The 18030-nt window shown below is 35.5% G+C and overlaps 1 protein-coding gene across 1 annotated transcript; it reads right to left on the bottom strand.

The window, feature by feature from the left end:
- Positions 1-197: 197 nt before the first annotated feature.
- LOC145619171 (la-related protein 1A-like) lies at positions 198-14087 on the bottom strand. Its single transcript, XM_081673802.1, has 14 exons — positions 13269-14087; positions 10012-10519; positions 9546-9711; positions 9097-9187; positions 8820-8891; positions 8105-8679; positions 7296-7365; positions 3433-3534; positions 2957-3297; positions 2423-2566; positions 2130-2193; positions 1698-1843; positions 1415-1519; positions 198-740 (listed from the first exon to the last, which is right to left on the bottom strand). Exons 1-14 carry the CDS (start codon positions 13515-13517, stop codon positions 557-559), a joined length of 2817 nt encoding a protein of 938 aa, XP_081529928.1. The 5' UTR covers positions 13518-14087; the 3' UTR covers positions 198-556.
- Positions 14088-18030: the final 3943 nt, after the last annotated feature.

Below are 18030 nucleotides of genomic sequence, written 5' to 3'. Positions count from 1 at the left end.
CACAATATTTTACTTCGTTTCACGAACGGTGTGATAATTTGTCACAATCACGCGAGTACACAACAATCTCATGCAAAACAGGTCGAGTAAGTATAAACGCGCCTGTGACATTTGTACAGCAGAAAAGAAATAATTGAAACACAACAAACAATGGAAAAAGATTGGAAAACATTTTTCTGTAGTCAATTGGTTATCTATTTATTTATTTTATTTTTTTTTTCAAAGTTTTCCTCTATTTTGGGTCCAACAATTCTCTATATGTACAAATTACTCCCAAAAAAAAGAGTCAAATCCAATGCACAGATGCCTCTCCAAGCTTTAAAATACCTCAGGACAACAGTAAGGGGTCAAACATTGAAAGACTACCAATGGATTAAAGAAAGGAGATGATTGGAGGTATACTAGCCTGAAAAGAATCCATCAACAGGTGTGACACACCCTCAAATCAGCCAAAATCCATGGGCAACTCTCGGGAGAAACAAATTGGCAGCGAGCTCGGCCTCTTTTCATCTATGATGTTAGACATTGCTTCTCAAAATTGGATTGGCACTAGCACTTAAGCCGCTATAGGGGCAGGTGTTGATGCCAATGGGAGATTGTCATCCTTCACTTCAGGCTTCTCTTTGGCACGGTGAAAGTCATCTAAACTACGAAACTCCTCTCTAAGCAGCCTCTCCAACTCCGGATTCTTTTTATAGGGTTCTTTGCCATCACGTACTTCCCGATAATGGTGGAATGCCCTGACACATTGCAAAACAAGGCTTAGTCTTAACTTTAGATTAATTATAAAAAGTTGTACAACTAAAACATGAAGTGGGTTGTATGAAGATTCAATCAATGTTTCATGCATCTTTTCATTGGAAAATAACTGGATATCTAAATTCATTTTCATCGCAACACTTTTACATCCCCAAATAAAACAGTATCAATAAAAGTTAATAAAATCTACAAAGAACAAAAGATATAAACCTATAGTGACACCAAAAGCTACCAACATTAATGAAATTCTCAAGAGGATTAGTTGCGCAATGAAATCCTTTCTATTTTACCTCGGACAATATCAAAATAATTCCTCCGTTTCTTTTAAGTTGACACGTTTCTCTAGTCACGTTTGCCAATTCACATATTCAACTATTAATATCTTTAATTACCGATAAGATCGTGACAAATCTATTAAGATACCACATGACTACATTTTTCATTACGTATAAATCACAAAACATGGTCAAAAGAAAGTGTGCGATTGTCAAAACATGTCAAGAGGAAGTACTATTCTTGAACAAGGACCTTCAAGTAAAAATTTACAAGCACAGATCTCCTACACCCATAATGTGCTTGGAACAAACAACGCCGGTCACAGCCTCTACATCCGACGATAAACATTAAAGTTAAGCAGCAAAATAACTAAACATACCAGTATTTTTCAAGTCCATAGAGATTGCCTTTCTTGTAAAAATTGAGAGTAAGCTGCTCAAAATCCCCATAAAGGTCTTCGCTGAATTTCTTCTCCAACCCATAGCTGGAATTAGAAAAAAGGTCAAAAACACTATGTAAGTTGGAAACACACATGACCAAGGATGGATATTGGCAAGTTAACATTTGAGCAAACTGCTGCTAATAGATCATTATTATCAATCATATTTTTAAGTAGAATAGAACTCCTGTATTTGGGAAAGGGAGATGATAGTTCAGCATACCTATAGAACCTGAACAAACATTCCAGTCCATAATTGTAATTAGCAGCCGCATCCTCCAGAGCAAATTTCCGGAAGTCGTTGTACATTGAGGGAACAAATGTATCTCTGAGGAAATATGACCAAAATCTATACAGAGTATTCATTTCCTGCAGAAAAGAATGTTAGATTACATGTATATATATGTGCATACAGATTGCCACAACAATAAATTTTTGAAAACTAATATTCCATATGTTGATAAAATTTTGACATGGCAACAATAATATATTACAAGATATGTGAGGTAATAACCTAAAACAGATATCATGAGCGAGCATTTAAATTCTAAAACGTGACCATAAAAAATTATAGTGCATTCAACAGTAAATAATAAATGCAATGCAAGAGAGTGGAATTTGGAAAGACATGTTTAGTGAATTATAGAAGCCTCACCTCGCTGCACCCAATTCCTAACTTCTTTCGGTCATTTAAGCACCGCTTTTGATACTTCCGGTACCTAGATGAATTAGCAAGGGTATAAAGTAAATACACAAGGTCATCAGCCAAAACTTCACAACAATCAGCAAGTTTTTTTGCAATGCCTTCACATTCCCATGGAAACAGATACAGCTATATGCTACACATGCCCAGAAAATTTAAACAGGAATTTGATCTGACCAAAATAGAATGAATATAACAAAGGAATTAGGTTATAATGCATGGACGAAATACAGAGGATAGCATACTTCTGCTGTTCAAAGCCATTTTCTTGTAATAACTGGTGACTTCGATGCTGAAACTGAGGAATGGATTTTGGCCAGGAGCCAACCGGAGGGCTACTTGCTGCGACATTTCCATGTGGCGAACTACTCAATTTTGAAGATCTGAGACTGGCAAAAATACAGATCCAAAAGTCATATACTTCCTCCGTTTCTATTTACTTGACTAACATTCATAAAATGAAAATGTCATATTACTTGACCCGTACTATTTAAGGTAAGCTTTCAGTGGATAAAATCTCTAAATTACCCTCAAAAAGTGCACGAGGGCAAAATATGAGGGTAATAAGGTAAGCCATGTGCAACAAGGACCACAATTCTACTATTTCTCTCTCCTCTCCTTAAATATTGTGCCCAAGGCTATGGGTCAAGTAAATAGAAACGGAGGAAGTAGCTTTTATGAACGCATAAGAGTTAAAAACATTAGTCGACGGTTGGTACAGACAGGATATCAACCAAACCCATAAAGCTTGTACATACCACTCAATGCCCTAAACATACCTATGAGCTTCAGGTGGAGTAGAACCGAAAAAAAATCCGACCGAATTACTTGGAGGACTTTCTGATATAACTCCAAAGGAGTTGCGACCTCCTCCATGGTTCTTAGGATTATTTGAGAAAAATCTTTGTCTGTGGCTTGACTGCTGTTTAGCAGACCCTTTGCTTTGCTTACTTCTGTTAACATTACTTCCAATCTCATCACAACCTTGACCACCAGAAGATTTGTCAACAGACCTGATGTTCACTACACCAGTTCGAATATTAGGCGACTTAGAGCTCTCATCTTTGTCCTCCTTATTAATATTCATCTTTTTGCGATTTGACCTTTTTGTTTTGAGTTCCTGATAATGGCAGAGAAAGCATAAACTACTGTAATATGATTAAAACTTCTCCTTTTGTTACCCCAATATGCATTACAGGCAGTATAGTTATTCAGAAATTTCATAGAACATTGCTAATTATTTGCTGTATAGAACCTGCTCATAGCTATAAAGACCATCGTTGATTTCAGATGCAAGCTCGTTGGATATTCTATTAGATTTCTGAACGTCATTTCCAGCTCCAAGCAGACTGCTATTCTGCAAAGTCATCAACATTCATACTTACTCCACAGCAACACTCAAAAGTAAATTATTTGTTAGATTTGACAAAATCTGAGCATATTAAACTGTCCATGTGCCAATGCATGCATCTTTAACTCTTATTTATAATAAAACAAGACTAATATGAAGATTACTCCTACTAACTTCATTGCTAAAAGTACAGGCACATGATAAGTGAAGCTACTATATATTACAACCACATCAAGAGAATTGTACTATTGGTTTGATCTGACATAGTGGATGCCCAAATGTTTCCCCATCCTACTTACTAACCAATCTACAGTAGTAGGATGTTCTAGAATAACAGAATTCTATTATTTTAAAGTAAAAAAAAAAAGATGTTGCAGTCTCCATCAGATTAAAACATTACTTTCCTGAACTCCTTTTGATTCCAATACCAAGTATTCAAGTAATATAAAAAAAACAACTATTCAATTTCTACAGTGACAAATAGCCTCAAAATTTTATACGCATACTGCTTAATTAAAATGTAGTGCACAAAGAGATTAGCAGTAAGTAAGCAATCTAAATGGAAACATGGGCCATCTTAAAATTCAGTTACAATTGAAGGAAAGAAGGCAACTTTAATAAAAAAAACCACTATTTGTAAATAAGCACCTTTTTTTTTTATATATATTTAACCACCTTTAAAAAATTATAGCTTTTACCACCACAAACAGTTTTTGTTTTATAGCATGTAAAACGATGCATTTTTGTTGCTTTTTACATTTCCATACTTGATTTGGATCCTTAAGGGCCAAAATGACCCCTAAAACCTTAACCAGACTGCTGGCTCCTCGTTGGTCATTTTACACAACCAATACTAAGATAAGTATCTTTCTCAGCATAGAATACTTTTCACCTAAGCAGACGAATGATGCCTTAAATATTAAATGACTAACTCCGTGACAAGATTAGCAACGATTGTAAATCCTTCCATAAGGAAACAAATTCAGTCCCACATGCAACAGAGCCACATAAGGCGAAATTGTATTTGGTATTCTCAACTGTAAATTAGCGCCTTAGTCTAACAAAAGTGGCAAGGCGATAATCCAAGAATGCAAAATAATCATAAAAAACATGTCAATGGTTTGGACAAACTTTTTTATAACTATAATTCATATAGAGAGAAGAATTTTAAAATAAAATCTCCCTACTACCACCAAAAGCTGAACAGATCAATACCACCACTAGTCCACTACATACCATGCTTGTCAACTTCTATATTTCCTCTTTTTTTTTCCCATAACAAAGAGAAAGGAAGATAGAGCAAAATCCCAGACAAAGTCAAACACTCGAACAGGAAAAAAAAAAAAAAGAGGGGCAGAGGTAAAACCTACTGGATCACAGATATAAAGGGAAAGTAGGGCCGCATAAGATATTAACTAATATTTGAATAGAAAAGAAAAGGAGAGAGGCAGTGCGGCACAAGTACTAAAAAAAAGGATGAGTTTAAGGAGTGGAAGAGATTTATAATATGACGTGAGGGTAAGTCACTCAGTCAAGTGGTAAAGGTGGAAAGCCATTGAAATGGTTCGCCATTGACCATAAGTAGAGTAGTACCTACGCATGTAGCTAGGGAGAGCAGGACTGCAGGAGATTATTTAACCCTTTTTCATATTTCTCTTTCCTGTTAAACCAAATTTCCATTTAAAATACCCTCTTGACATGCAAGAATTGAACCTACAATTAGAACTTCTTTAAGCCCAAATGCATCTAAAAAATCAATATGCATTACCTATGGTAAAGAGAAACCCTTTCAACTTCAAAACAACAATATTTTAGAATAAAATAATAAATCAAAGGTGTAATCTAATAACCCTTTTATTTCTACACCCAATTTGCAACTAGAAAATATCATGGTTTGGCTTATGAGCAAAAAGGGGCTTAGACTAGGCATTCTATAAAAAAGCATATTTAACATTAAACTTAAAATCAAAAGGCACCACAAAGATATCCAATTGGAGCACAGCCTATAGTTCACAGAGAGGAGACTACATATTAGCCTAATATGTTTGAATCTCCTATAGATAATTATTTGCAAAAACCCCAACCGCTTTAGCTTGTAAGAAGCTAAGAGGGTAGCTCTATGACTTTAGAGGACAAAGTAGAGTAAGAACCCTCTTCATATGAGGTTTGTCTAACCAAACAATTAAAAGGACGGAATAAATGCTAACTCCATTCCAATCCATTCTAAAAGGTTCCATACTCCCACCAAACGACCCCTTAAAAAAACCATTGAGCCCGCTCTAGTCAAACAATCCACAAATTAGTCATCAATACATGTCACGTATTTGTAAGAATTGTAACCTCTGTCAAATAATCAAAGGACTTAAACAGTTACACATCACACATCGCAAGTCTTCTACAAAGGTTACAAGGTGTATCAGTGATATCACAATGAAATAAATGTAAACATGACTAGCAAGAAACTTGGCAAAGCACCCAAATATCACCAAACCTCTGTTATAGACCTTTGCTTAACCATCAAACTTTCCCCGATCCCCAGAATCTAATCAAACAGCAACCCGAACCAGCCCTTAATTTCCCCATTAGGTGATTTCCATCTTTTCCCAAGTCTTCACTTTTCAAATCAAATGTATTTCTAAATGATCCCATCATGTATAACTATTATTCTCGCATCAAACTGATTTACCATAATTCTAAAAACATTTCAAGATTGAAGTATATTGAATACGCGCAAAAGGGAGAAATTGCAATTTTAATTGAGCATAATGTATCAGGAAAGATTGCGAAATTAATTTTTCACATAAAAACTGTGAAAAAATTTCAGTGGTAATCTGTCTTTAACCACATCATCTATCATCATGCATCCAAAATTATAAGGAAAAAAATAAATGAAGAAAATTTATCTTCCTTGTCAACAAATGTTTCCTATGCCGTCAAAATAATTTGAACGAAGAAAAATTGGAGATGAAGGAAGACCAAAATGTGTGGTTTTTAATATAACCACATAATAGATTGCTCAAAGCACTTTTGATGTATTTGAGAGATTGCAACATTACACATAAGGATCACTTGAAAAGGATAGTAGATATATAAAATAAATAAAATAAGGAAACCAAATAATAAGACAAAATCAATGATTAAATGCTTTTACACACCACTTGTCTCACTATGGAAGCCGAGAAAATCATGGCCAGAAATATCTTTTAAATCAAGGGAATAGCAGCAGATTAGAGATGGATAGAAAGGAGTCAGCAGTGGAATTGAGATATCAGTGCAGTGACTGATGAGGGATGAGGCTGGGGAGCTGAGCTAGAGAGGGGGTATATATGTGGTGGTAGAAAAGTTAAATTCTGACTAAACTTACATAAGAAAGTTGGGAATAATTAGGGCGAATTTGGTATGAAGTATTCAAGAAAAGGTAAGGGAATAAAAACTCTTGATTCTGTTACATATTAGCTGCCCAAACCACCAATACAAACCCACCTTAGAGCACACTGTCGGGTACAACCCCATGCAACCCCACCACCGACCCCACGTCACTGCCCAACCTCAGCCACCCCACCTCCAACTCCACCCACCCCCTAAACAACCTAAATCAATGAGGGCAAGTGGCTTTGAGTAAACATTATAAAAATAAATTAATAGAATTAAAAAAGTTCAACAACAAAAGCATGTGTTGCATGCTAAGATGATTTCAAGAGATAAATCTAACAAGCATTACAGCATTTCATGGTGTTTTTAAATGAAAGATAGTTATGCAAACATACCTGAGTGACAATGACAAGTCTCTCAACATCCTGATCATTGATCACTAACTCTTCATCTTCATCCTCAATCCTTTCAAGCATTAGACACATAAAAAGATGCAAAAACACTAGTCAAAAATCAGATATAACCCATCAAAAAGAGATAATGAAAATTGCTATACTGAAAATTAATTTACTCTCATTAAGGCATAATATAAATTATGAGCTTAAGGTCTATAGTTTCTAGTTGCTTCACCCCAATGGCCCAATGTGATGATTCAACAAGAAGGAGAAGGGAACAGTTGTCTCGATATTCATTCTTGAGTCAAAGACTTAGAATTAGGGCTAGTGAGAAAGAATACTAGTGGGGCATCTTGTTTTTTGTAGTTAGCAAAATGCCCACCCTGTTTGGGCCAGGTGTCTAAACTCTAAACTTTAGGTAGTATAGTACTATAGTACAATAGTGTGGTCACCGGAAGCAAAATGAGCCTAAAAATAACATATTTTGTAGGTTTCTGTGAGTGACACTATCATTGCAAGGGTAAGAACCTTACTAGGAGAAGGGAACAGTTGTCTCGATAATGGCAATGGGCTTAGTGCCTTGACAAAAGATGTATTCCCTAATTCAAAACGCACATCCAATTATATATATCGACTATAGAAAAAGAGGCATTCTCCTATTCAAAATTCAAAGGCATTTAAACCATTGTAACTAATAAGACTTAAATCTCGTAACTTATACTAGCACTTAGAGCTTGTATGAAGAGTAGCACGTCAAATGATTAATTAAGAAATACCAAGAAACCTTAGGTAGACAGAAAAGATAATACCTTCTACATGAAGGATGAACACCCTGTTTTTGCATTTTCTGCTCAATCTCTAGCTCTTCATCAAGCATAAAAGTACCAGAAAAATCAGAAGATAGATCATCAACATTTGAAAATTCACATTGCTCTTCAATGTCCATTTCATGAGAAACGCCCCTTGTAGGCTTGGAGGCTTTTAATTGCTTGTAATTGATGAAGCTATTTCCCACATCTGGCGCTTTATATTTGACGCTCACTTGGGATCCAAGCTTCTCATTTGAGTACGGCGGTCCATGAGCCAGTGCTTGCTTATCACTATCATGTACAACCTTCTCACTGCCCTGATAAGCACTGCTACTATCTTCACCTTCAAGTTTACCATCATTCCTAGATACCTTTGCTACACTGTCACTACTTGATGCACAAATGACAGATTCTTCAGTTGCACCATCCTTTCTAGCTTCAGTGATATCATTCTCTACATTGCTTTTAACTATGCCTGTAGTTTGATCCTTGGTAATCTGAGCTTTTACTGGAGACGCATGCTCGACAGAAGCAACGTACTTTGACCAATTGTCACGTTTTCTTACCTTGTCGCCCTGTTTAGAGCAATATACAAGAATGGAGAAAGAGAATACATTAGCATGAGAAATCAAGTCAAATTCTAACATTCACATGCACCCAACAATATCTGTTAGGATTTTGATAATAAATTCAAGAAAAAAGGAAAGTACATGACCTGCACTTCCACAGCCCAAGAACTCTGAAGTGCATCTAGAATAAATGATATGTCTGAACTCATTCTTTTGACCTAAAAGATACAGCAAAATATAATAGCAGAGGTCAGTATTTGGTATAATTTAATTCAGTAAAATATACACATATTCTAGATATGCAATTGGATACTAGCATAAATACTTAAAATCATAAGCAGAAGGGGAGTAAACATTATGGAAACAACAGGAACAAGACATGCAGCAGGTTAAGTACAGGATATACAACTAAATACACATTACCCTTTTAAAATCAGCAATTATAGAAATCGAAACCCATCCTTGGTCATCCATTCGAGAAATCAAATAATGGTCAGTCTGCAAATTTTCATCACTGCCAAAAACACACAAGATTAAGGGTTAAAAAAAGCTTCCCTTAGCTTAAGAAACACTATCAGAAAGTGAAACAGCATAACTGCTAACATTACAATACCACATGACAGAAGAAGTGACTGAAACTAGCTGAGAATATAGAAATTACTGTAGCAAATAACAAGTAAACCTCTGACTGCAAATAACATATAAAACAAAAGAAGAATCTTTTTACAGCTGCCACAAAATTTCCATTGCTAAATAACAAACACCATCAAAAATAGATTTAAAACTCCAACATCCAAAGATTTTTTTATTACGAGGACAGTCATATATAAGATGACGTTTCCACTTTCCAAGTAATTAACCAGCATAAACACCTGAAATAGTACTCGATCTGCTTTACTATGCTATCCCTCAATGCTAGTGTCTCTGGAGGCAGCATGGGTGCCATAGAAATCATAGGATGTGAAGCAAATTGTGGTGGGAATGGTGCTCTGACTGAACCTGGAGGAGCAGGAGACATATAGTAAACTGGGGCAGCACCTGCAACCCATGGAATGCAATAATATGTCATCAATTAATAACTAAGCATGTCAAGTGGAAAGGAGAGCAAAATATCCAACAGGAAGGTTCAAATAACAAGTCATCACAACCTCAAAACATCATGTCAAGCATTTGGTTAGATAAATAGAATATTGATTAAATTAATCATGTTAATTTCAATAGAGGATAACTATTAGGCAGATAAAAAAGAAAAAAGCCAAACATTATTAAAGTAACTTATGCAGACATCACATGTTAAATAAATCAAAAAATAATAAGAACTGAAATTCTAAAGTTTACCAGGGAAGCCTGGTCCGCCAACAAATGAAGGAGCTGGCCCAAAATATGGTCTTGGATAAGCCCTTGCCATGGCTTGCTGCATCACACCATCTCTAGGACCAAATGCTCGGGGATGATGCCACAAAGGATATGGTTGAGCACCACCTTCAGGAGCATTGGGTCTTCTGCTGGAGGGGTTAGGACCACTTACATTTGGATCTCCTCGTGGAGATTGTACATTTCTATTGGCATCAACACCATGACTGGATGGAATAAAATTTTGCATGAGAGTTTCACTGCCAGCCTCAGCCCCTGGGAAAGGGGGTGGACATGACTGGTAGCCATATCCAGGAAGCGGAACAGGAGAAGGAACCATGGGAGGGTACACATGTGGCAGTACTGGCTGGTAATATGGTACATGAGGAACAGGGAAAGGAGGCACACTATTTGGATTACGCCTTGATCCATTTCTGTGATGACGGTTGTGCCCATGTCTAGCATTTGAAGATTTATGTTGCCCAGAAGAGCCCTACAAAACAGAACAAGCATAATACAAATTATGACCGTAAAAGTTTATCTTCGGAACATTTAACATCTTATTATATCTCGGTGTCAAATACATACCAAATGTAGTAAAGTGATAAACCCATCACAAGCTTCAACATATACTATAATAGTAATAATTGACATGCTTTCATTTATTGTAACAGAAGTAACATAATGAGCAAACGACATCACACAGATAAACATTACAACAAGATATTAATTAAGCTATTATGCTACTAGATATCATTCCATTATCAGACATTGGTAACATATATGGTACTTCGTTCCTAAACAATTGCCCCATGATCCATTTTTGTTTGTCCCTAAAAGATCTCATTTCCTTTTTTGATAACATGGACCCTCTATCTCTCGCTACTTTATTCCTACCCCACATACTCCCTCCATTACAAATAGTGCCCTTTTCATTTATCGCAAATTAGTTTGCCCCCTTCAGTAAAAGGCAATAACCAACTATTATGTAATCACCCCTCCTTACTACCACAAGTTAGGGTCTACTTTCTTCAATAAAAATAATACTTATTATCTCCCATCACATCTTTGTTTTATTAAAATAAAAATTGATAACCACACTACAACGGTACAACCTATCACCTAAACCTATGTGTCAAAAAAGAAGCACAATATTATGGGATAAAGGGAGTGCAAAAGATTAGGTATTCTTTTGATATGGAGAATAAATAAAGTAAACAGAAGATTTAAGCACAAAATGCATTCAGCAGGGCAAAGTAATTGACAAATCACTTTAGTCAATGCAAAATATACTTCTGGTTTGCCCTTTATTCTTCCTAAGTTTTTATGCCTATTGACGTGAAAGCATCTATTCAAATAAAATTCACTACAATCTTGCCCTCGTTATTTTGATTGAAGCACTTATCTAAACTGGCAGCATGGCTGAGTTTTTCTTGAATGAGAAGCTAAATACTTGATTTTAAATGAAAATCTTAGCTTTCAATTGTATTAATTAATTGAGAAGGCTAAAAAAAATTACAATGAGAGCCAAATTAGAAATCAAATTACCATTACCCAAAATTTGATGGTAAGACCACTTAAGGTGAAAGTAGAATGAAACTTTGCCATTTATTACTAGTGTGCACCAATACTAAATTTGTAATTTCAGCCATATGACTCCTCGATTATCTTGTGAAGGCAAAAATTCTACAGTAAATGCAGTGTACCACTATTCCATTTTACCATTTTCATTTTAATATTTGTTTTACTTGGGATAAAAGCATACTCCCTACAACTCACTTACAACTTCCCTGTAATCTTCCATCTTCTTGGCATGTCGCCTCCCATGAAAACCAGCAACCACCATGATATTATCAGCAATTTACATAGGTATTCAAGCAAATATAGAAACCAAGCAGTAGAAAGAATGGGAACGAAAAAATTGACAGCCAAGATGAGTTGACGATGGCTAATTTCTGCGTATAAATTGTGGCTTGATTGCGCAAAATTGCAATGGTCATCCATGAAGATTATAAGGAAAGAAAAGAAGAAGCAATAGGGTTGTGGACTAGTGGTTGTCATGGCCAATGGTACTGTAAATGACAAAGGAGAAGGCACAGAAATGAGGTTTTCATTTAGGCAACTCAATTTGTTAATATTTTATAATTACAAATAAGTAAAAGTGATGAGGTAGCCTAATAAGATTTAATGGGATAGAGAGTGGTACAAATTAATGGGACAAAAATAAATTTATATAAAAAAAAGGATTAAATCTTTTTTCATATATGTTGGTAAATAATGACTCTTATCTAATTAAGATTTATATCAAGTACATTATTAAAGGAAGACTTTTCAACGGCTACTATATTTCTTTTTCCGCTTTTCCAAAAATGTATTGTATAATGAATATAAAATAACAGAATGAAGTACTATTTTGATATTATCATAACTGGTTATTTTGGCAGATATCTCATATCATGTACGGAGTATGTTACAATAGATTCTATTACCTCAAAGATCACTTTCAATGAGAATTAATAGAGGCAAGCCATAATCTTCTCACATTGAAGACTCAACATGAAATCTGCCATGTAACTCTGATTACATGTGGTTTCAAAATATTCCTCTTACTCATTAGAGAATTGATTTCCAATACATACAAGTAGCATATAGCATTAGGTTTTCAAATAGCAAAAACTTAGTGACCAAATAAAGGATTAAACCAGATCAAAAGATTACAATGTAGAACAAAATAGCAATGAGTACAATTTTGCATTGAAGATGGCAATGGGGAACAATAAACTTCGTTAGAGAAAAGGAAAAAACAGCGGAAAATTTAAATGATTAGAGCTAGGATGAGAAGTGAAACATCGTATCATGGGTTTAATTTGGGAAAATTCAAAGCTTTCCTTACCTTCCACAGACCTTACGGAGGTCGGGAATTCGGAAGAAAGAGTGAGAGAGAAGGGAAGGACATCGAAAAGACTGGCATGAATCCGGGATGAAATAGGTTCATTTTAATTAATTAATTGTACACATATGAATTTGATTATAAAAAATGAAGAGTGAGTAATACATTACCATTACATTAAATCAAATTTGCTCAGAACAACATGACAATTTACTTATGCTCATTTGGCCATCTCAAACTTTAAACATAACCAAGATACAAAATTATTTAATCAATGACCAACTATTTGAAAATAGAATTCACACTATTCAAAAATTAATCAACTAAAGCAACATCAATGAGTGTCTTTTACCTGTGCATTACTAGCAATGTGATTTCCACCGGAATTACCGCCCTCGGAAACCGGCATTTTCGGAGGAGCTTCAGGAACCTTAGAGCGCTGAGCATCAGCAAGAGGAGGCCAAGCATCAGCTCCCATGACAGGGGCATCAGCCACCTTATCAACTGGCCTTTTCCATGGTGACTTTGGACCACCTCCATCACCTACACTCTCGTTCACCTCCTTACGATCATCAACACTGTCATTCTCCGCCATTGTCATTACTCGAATCGTAACCAATCAACCCTTTTATTTAATCAAATTAACCTAAAACCCTCACTCCAAAAACCTCAAAACAACAACAAAAAAATTGTTTTTTTTTTTTTGGAAAATTACACAATTTGACACAAACCCATTTCAATTCAAGGATTCTTAAGCTAAATAAACCAACAAAACCTCAAGAAAAACAAATTCATTCCATCAATTCAACCTAAAACCCAAGAACTCAATTACTCAAACCCAATAAAAATGAATTTTTTTTTTCTGACAATTACACAGAAACCCACTTCAATTCAATGCTGATAAAGCTAGAATAAAGCAAAAAAAAACCCATTAAAACCCAAATTTGTTCGATCAAGAAAGGGGATAAATGGAATTGTGGCTTATATAAAATGGGTAGGTTGTGATCATAGTCAAACACCCACCAAGAATAACACAGTAAGGATAGATTCTTGAAAGGAGACAGAAATGAAAGAGGGGTGGTGACTGATGTGGGGTTGGAGAGAGAGAAAGAGAGAAGGAGGTGAGGGTTTGCACTTTGCAGTAGTAGATTAGGGTTTTGTTGAGGCACTGGATAGTAAAGAATGAGTAAAAACGGATAGGTTGTAAGAAGGGAATGATAAATTGACAGTTACATACGCATACAATGTGCGCGCCTCTATGAAAAAGGCAGACTTTTTCTGCTCCCCTTTCGGCTGTTTAGGATTAGGAGGTGTCGATTCGGGCTATTGAGTCGTGTGGATGTTGACCGACGACTAGGTGGTTTGAGAGCGGTTGGGATTGGGCTACGGCCAAGCAAGTCAAAATAGGTTGGTAAATGGTTCCAGTTAGGGATAAGCGTAGCAGGGTACCCTGTAAAAATATTAGGACCCGGAACCGGAACCTAATGCAACAGATTCCCAAAAATAAGAACCGGAATCGGAACCTGTTGCAACAGGTTCCTAAGAATTGGGAACCAGAATCGGAACCTGCAGGTTCCGGTTCCTAAACAGGGTATCATGTCTTTCAAAATAAGCTTAATAGTTACTTGATAAATTGTGACAAATTTTTTTTTAAAAGAATGGATGTTCACAAAAAAAAACTTACAACTTTAATATAGTATTTCAAATATAACAAACCAACACTAATTGTCTACAATATTTAATACCATATAGGTTTCGGTTTCATGTACCCTATAGGGAATCTGTACTAACAGGGTACCCTACAGGTTCCAGGTTCCCAATTTTATTACCCGAAACCGGGACCTAATCAACAGGTTCCGGGTTTAGAACCTGCGGTTCCGAACAGGTTCCTGTTCCAAGTCAGGGTACCCTGAATTTTTGCTCACCCCTAGTTCCAGTAATAGAATGTTTTAAAGATAAAGTAGTGGAGATATTAATCTTGTTTAAAAAATAATAATAAAATAAAATTATCCCTAAGAACTGAGGGAGAAACTTTACAAGGATTATGGTTTAGCTATATTTGCTATTAAACGTCACTATTCTTGTAAGACAATTGACTGTAATTTTGTCATCGCTTCTAACATGATACATGAAACCTGAATTTTGAATCTATAAGTAAACTAAGAAGTACTAAACAAAATATCAACACTATGAAACTATTTTGCATATATAAACTACTACTACTTTTGCATTCGTTTTGAGTTCTAAATTAGCAAGTCTTTTCACGGTTCCTAGTTGAATAAGATATGTTAGAGATAATGAGAACATACTAATAAAGCAGAAAAAGATATTGAATGATGCAATAATCGGTCATTTAAAATGAGTAATAAATTACAAACATGTAATAATTTTCTTAAAAAAAAAGGTTATAATAAAAATAGCCATTGTGGCTACAAACATTAAAAAAACTAAGTTGTAAATTATTAAGAATGTATACTACATATTAAAAGGCGTTCCTAATTAGGGATAGCCACGTCATATAATTAGAAAATATGCACAGTACATGAAAATTAAAAAATGTTTATGTTAAGAATTGAACATGTCTTTTAGAAAAATAAATAAAAAGCAATATCATCTTTGCTATATAATACTTTTGCTTATTTATTCTTCTTGAATATAGTTAATGTAGACCATGAGTTTTTTTTTTGGTACAACTTATTTTTTTAACTCTATAATAAAAGTATAGAGATTACTAATATAAGAATATTTAACGTATAGACTCGGGGCATCGTCCGGGCTAAACACTAGTTTATAATTAAATATAGTGTTGATCAACGTTTAGTAATGTTTAATACTTCCTCTCTGTAATATCTTGGTCGATTTTCCTCAAAAAAAAAATCAAAACCTTTTGCATGCACCCGGTTTACAATAATTTTATTGTACATCGAACATTTTACGAAAAGTGACCCTTTTTTCTTATAAAAGTGACCTTTTTTTTTACAAAAGTGACCCATATTTTCATAAAAGTGACCCTTTTTTCCACAAAAGTGACCCTTTTTCACAAAAGTGACCCCTTTTTTTTACAAAAGTGACCCTTATTTTTTATAAAAGTGACTTATATTTTCACATAAGTTACCCTTTTTTTACACAAAAGTGACCCTTTTTTCACTAAAGTGACCTTTTTTTTCCACAAAAACAGAGTATCAAAATCAAAAAGTTATCCTTTTCTTCTACAATTAGCAAGTATTTTCCTCCATTTTCTCTCTCCTTTAATGGCGAAATCAATTATGGTCTGCCCTTACCACCTTCTTCCCAACAATACAATTCAATACAATTATCCTCCATCATAGGAGTATTCACTTTCCTCAAAATTCAACCATTTTTTTTCTACAATTAGCAACTACAGTACTTCTCCCTCTACTTTCCTCTATTTTCTCTCTCCTTCAATCCTTCAATGGCGAAATCGATGAAGCATGAGAACAACAACCACCCCTTTGACCTCCTCAACGAAGAACTCCTCTTCATAATCCTCGATCATCTCTCCATTGACGACCACCTCGCTGTTAAATCATTTTCTCTCTCCTCAAAATCATTTTTCTCGATGATGAAGTTGCCCGGCCCAGCCCAATTTATACTAATTTAGTGTAAACCGGGTGTTATTAAGAGTTTGTGAAAAAAAAATACTACCTCTGTTTTTTTTAGTTGACATATTTCACTTAGGCACGTTTGCCAACACTGATAGGCCGTCGTCGAGCCTACCAAAGATAAAGTCCTACATTGGTCTCACTAGCTAATAGCAAGGGTAAGAAAGGGTTGAACCCAAGAGAGGCATTGAATCAACCACCGAGATACTACCGTTTAAATAAGCTAAATGAAGTCGATATTGGTTTGGTTTTTGTAACATGTACTAGTTCAAATCAACTAAGGCTAAAGGAAGATTAACAATATTTAGAGGATTCTAGGGCTCGGGTTACACCACTCAACTTCATCACAAATCACAATTAACATGCACAATCAAGGTAAAATAAGAAGATAATAAAGGGGAAGTCATCTAAAGCACCCAACTACTCTCTCAAGCTAGAGGGATTACTTTAAGCTCAACTAATTAACACCCAACAATTACCAAATTAGCACATGCAACAAGTAATTGGTGATTACATTGAGGGTTTTACCCAAACCCTAAAAATTAGACTACTCACAATCCATGGAGATTAAAGCAATTAAGAATTTCAAGCTACTCATGAACAAGATTCAAATTAAAGATTAAGCTAATTAACAATCTAAGCATACAAGAATGAAGCTAATAATCAACAATTAAAGCAATTAAAATGGAAGATAAGAGTAAGAAAAGTTACTCGAAGCTTCAACTTTGAACAACAATGGAGGAACTTTGTCTTCTACAATGATTAAATTGAGATTTCCAAACTAATAAATAAGATCAGGGGAGTATTTATATGACCCCCAAATAAAAAAAGGACGGAGAAAACGAGAGTCGGGCTCATCTGCAGGTCTGCATGGATGTGCCAGGCTTGGCACAAACGTGCATCCTGCTCTGCACGGGCGTGCCACCGGGCGTGCCATCATCTGCATGGACGTGCAGCTCAAGACAGACAGATCAGTCTTGGTTCTAATTTGGGCTAGGTAGGTTGCACGGACGTGCAGACTTCTGCACGGTCATGTTGGAGGTCTTGCACGGGCGAGCTGAGGTCTTGCACGGTCGTGCAAGCTCTGGAAAAAGGCTTGGCTTGCTAGAACACTCCTATACGGACGTGCTATAGACATAGCACGGCCGTGCAGGGTCTCTTAGGCCCTTTTCTTCACCTTTTCTTCGGTTTTGCTCCTTTGTCTTGACTTCTAACCTCGATTTATCATCCATATGCTTCAAATGGTCGTCTTTGGACCTAAAAACACAACAAAAACACTAACAACCCGTAAATCAAGGGATACACAAAAATTGCATGAAAATAGAGTAGAAGTGAACCAAAACACCAATTTATCAAGTAAACAAGGTTTGAAATCACCCTAAAATCATATCGAATGAATAACAAGTTATCAAATCCCCCCAAACTAAGCTTTTGTTAGTCCTCGAGCAAAACAAACGTGACAAATCAAGAAGGAAGATAACTTGCTAATGA

Source organism: Chenopodium album, chromosome 27 (genome assembly GCF_948465745.1).
Source record: "Chenopodium album chromosome 27, dcCheAlbu1.1, whole genome shotgun sequence".
Taxonomy (NCBI): domain Eukaryota; kingdom Viridiplantae; phylum Streptophyta; class Magnoliopsida; order Caryophyllales; family Amaranthaceae; genus Chenopodium; species Chenopodium album.
The sequence above is the reverse complement of the archived record's forward strand: the minus strand, read 5'-3'. Positions and strand labels throughout refer to the sequence as shown.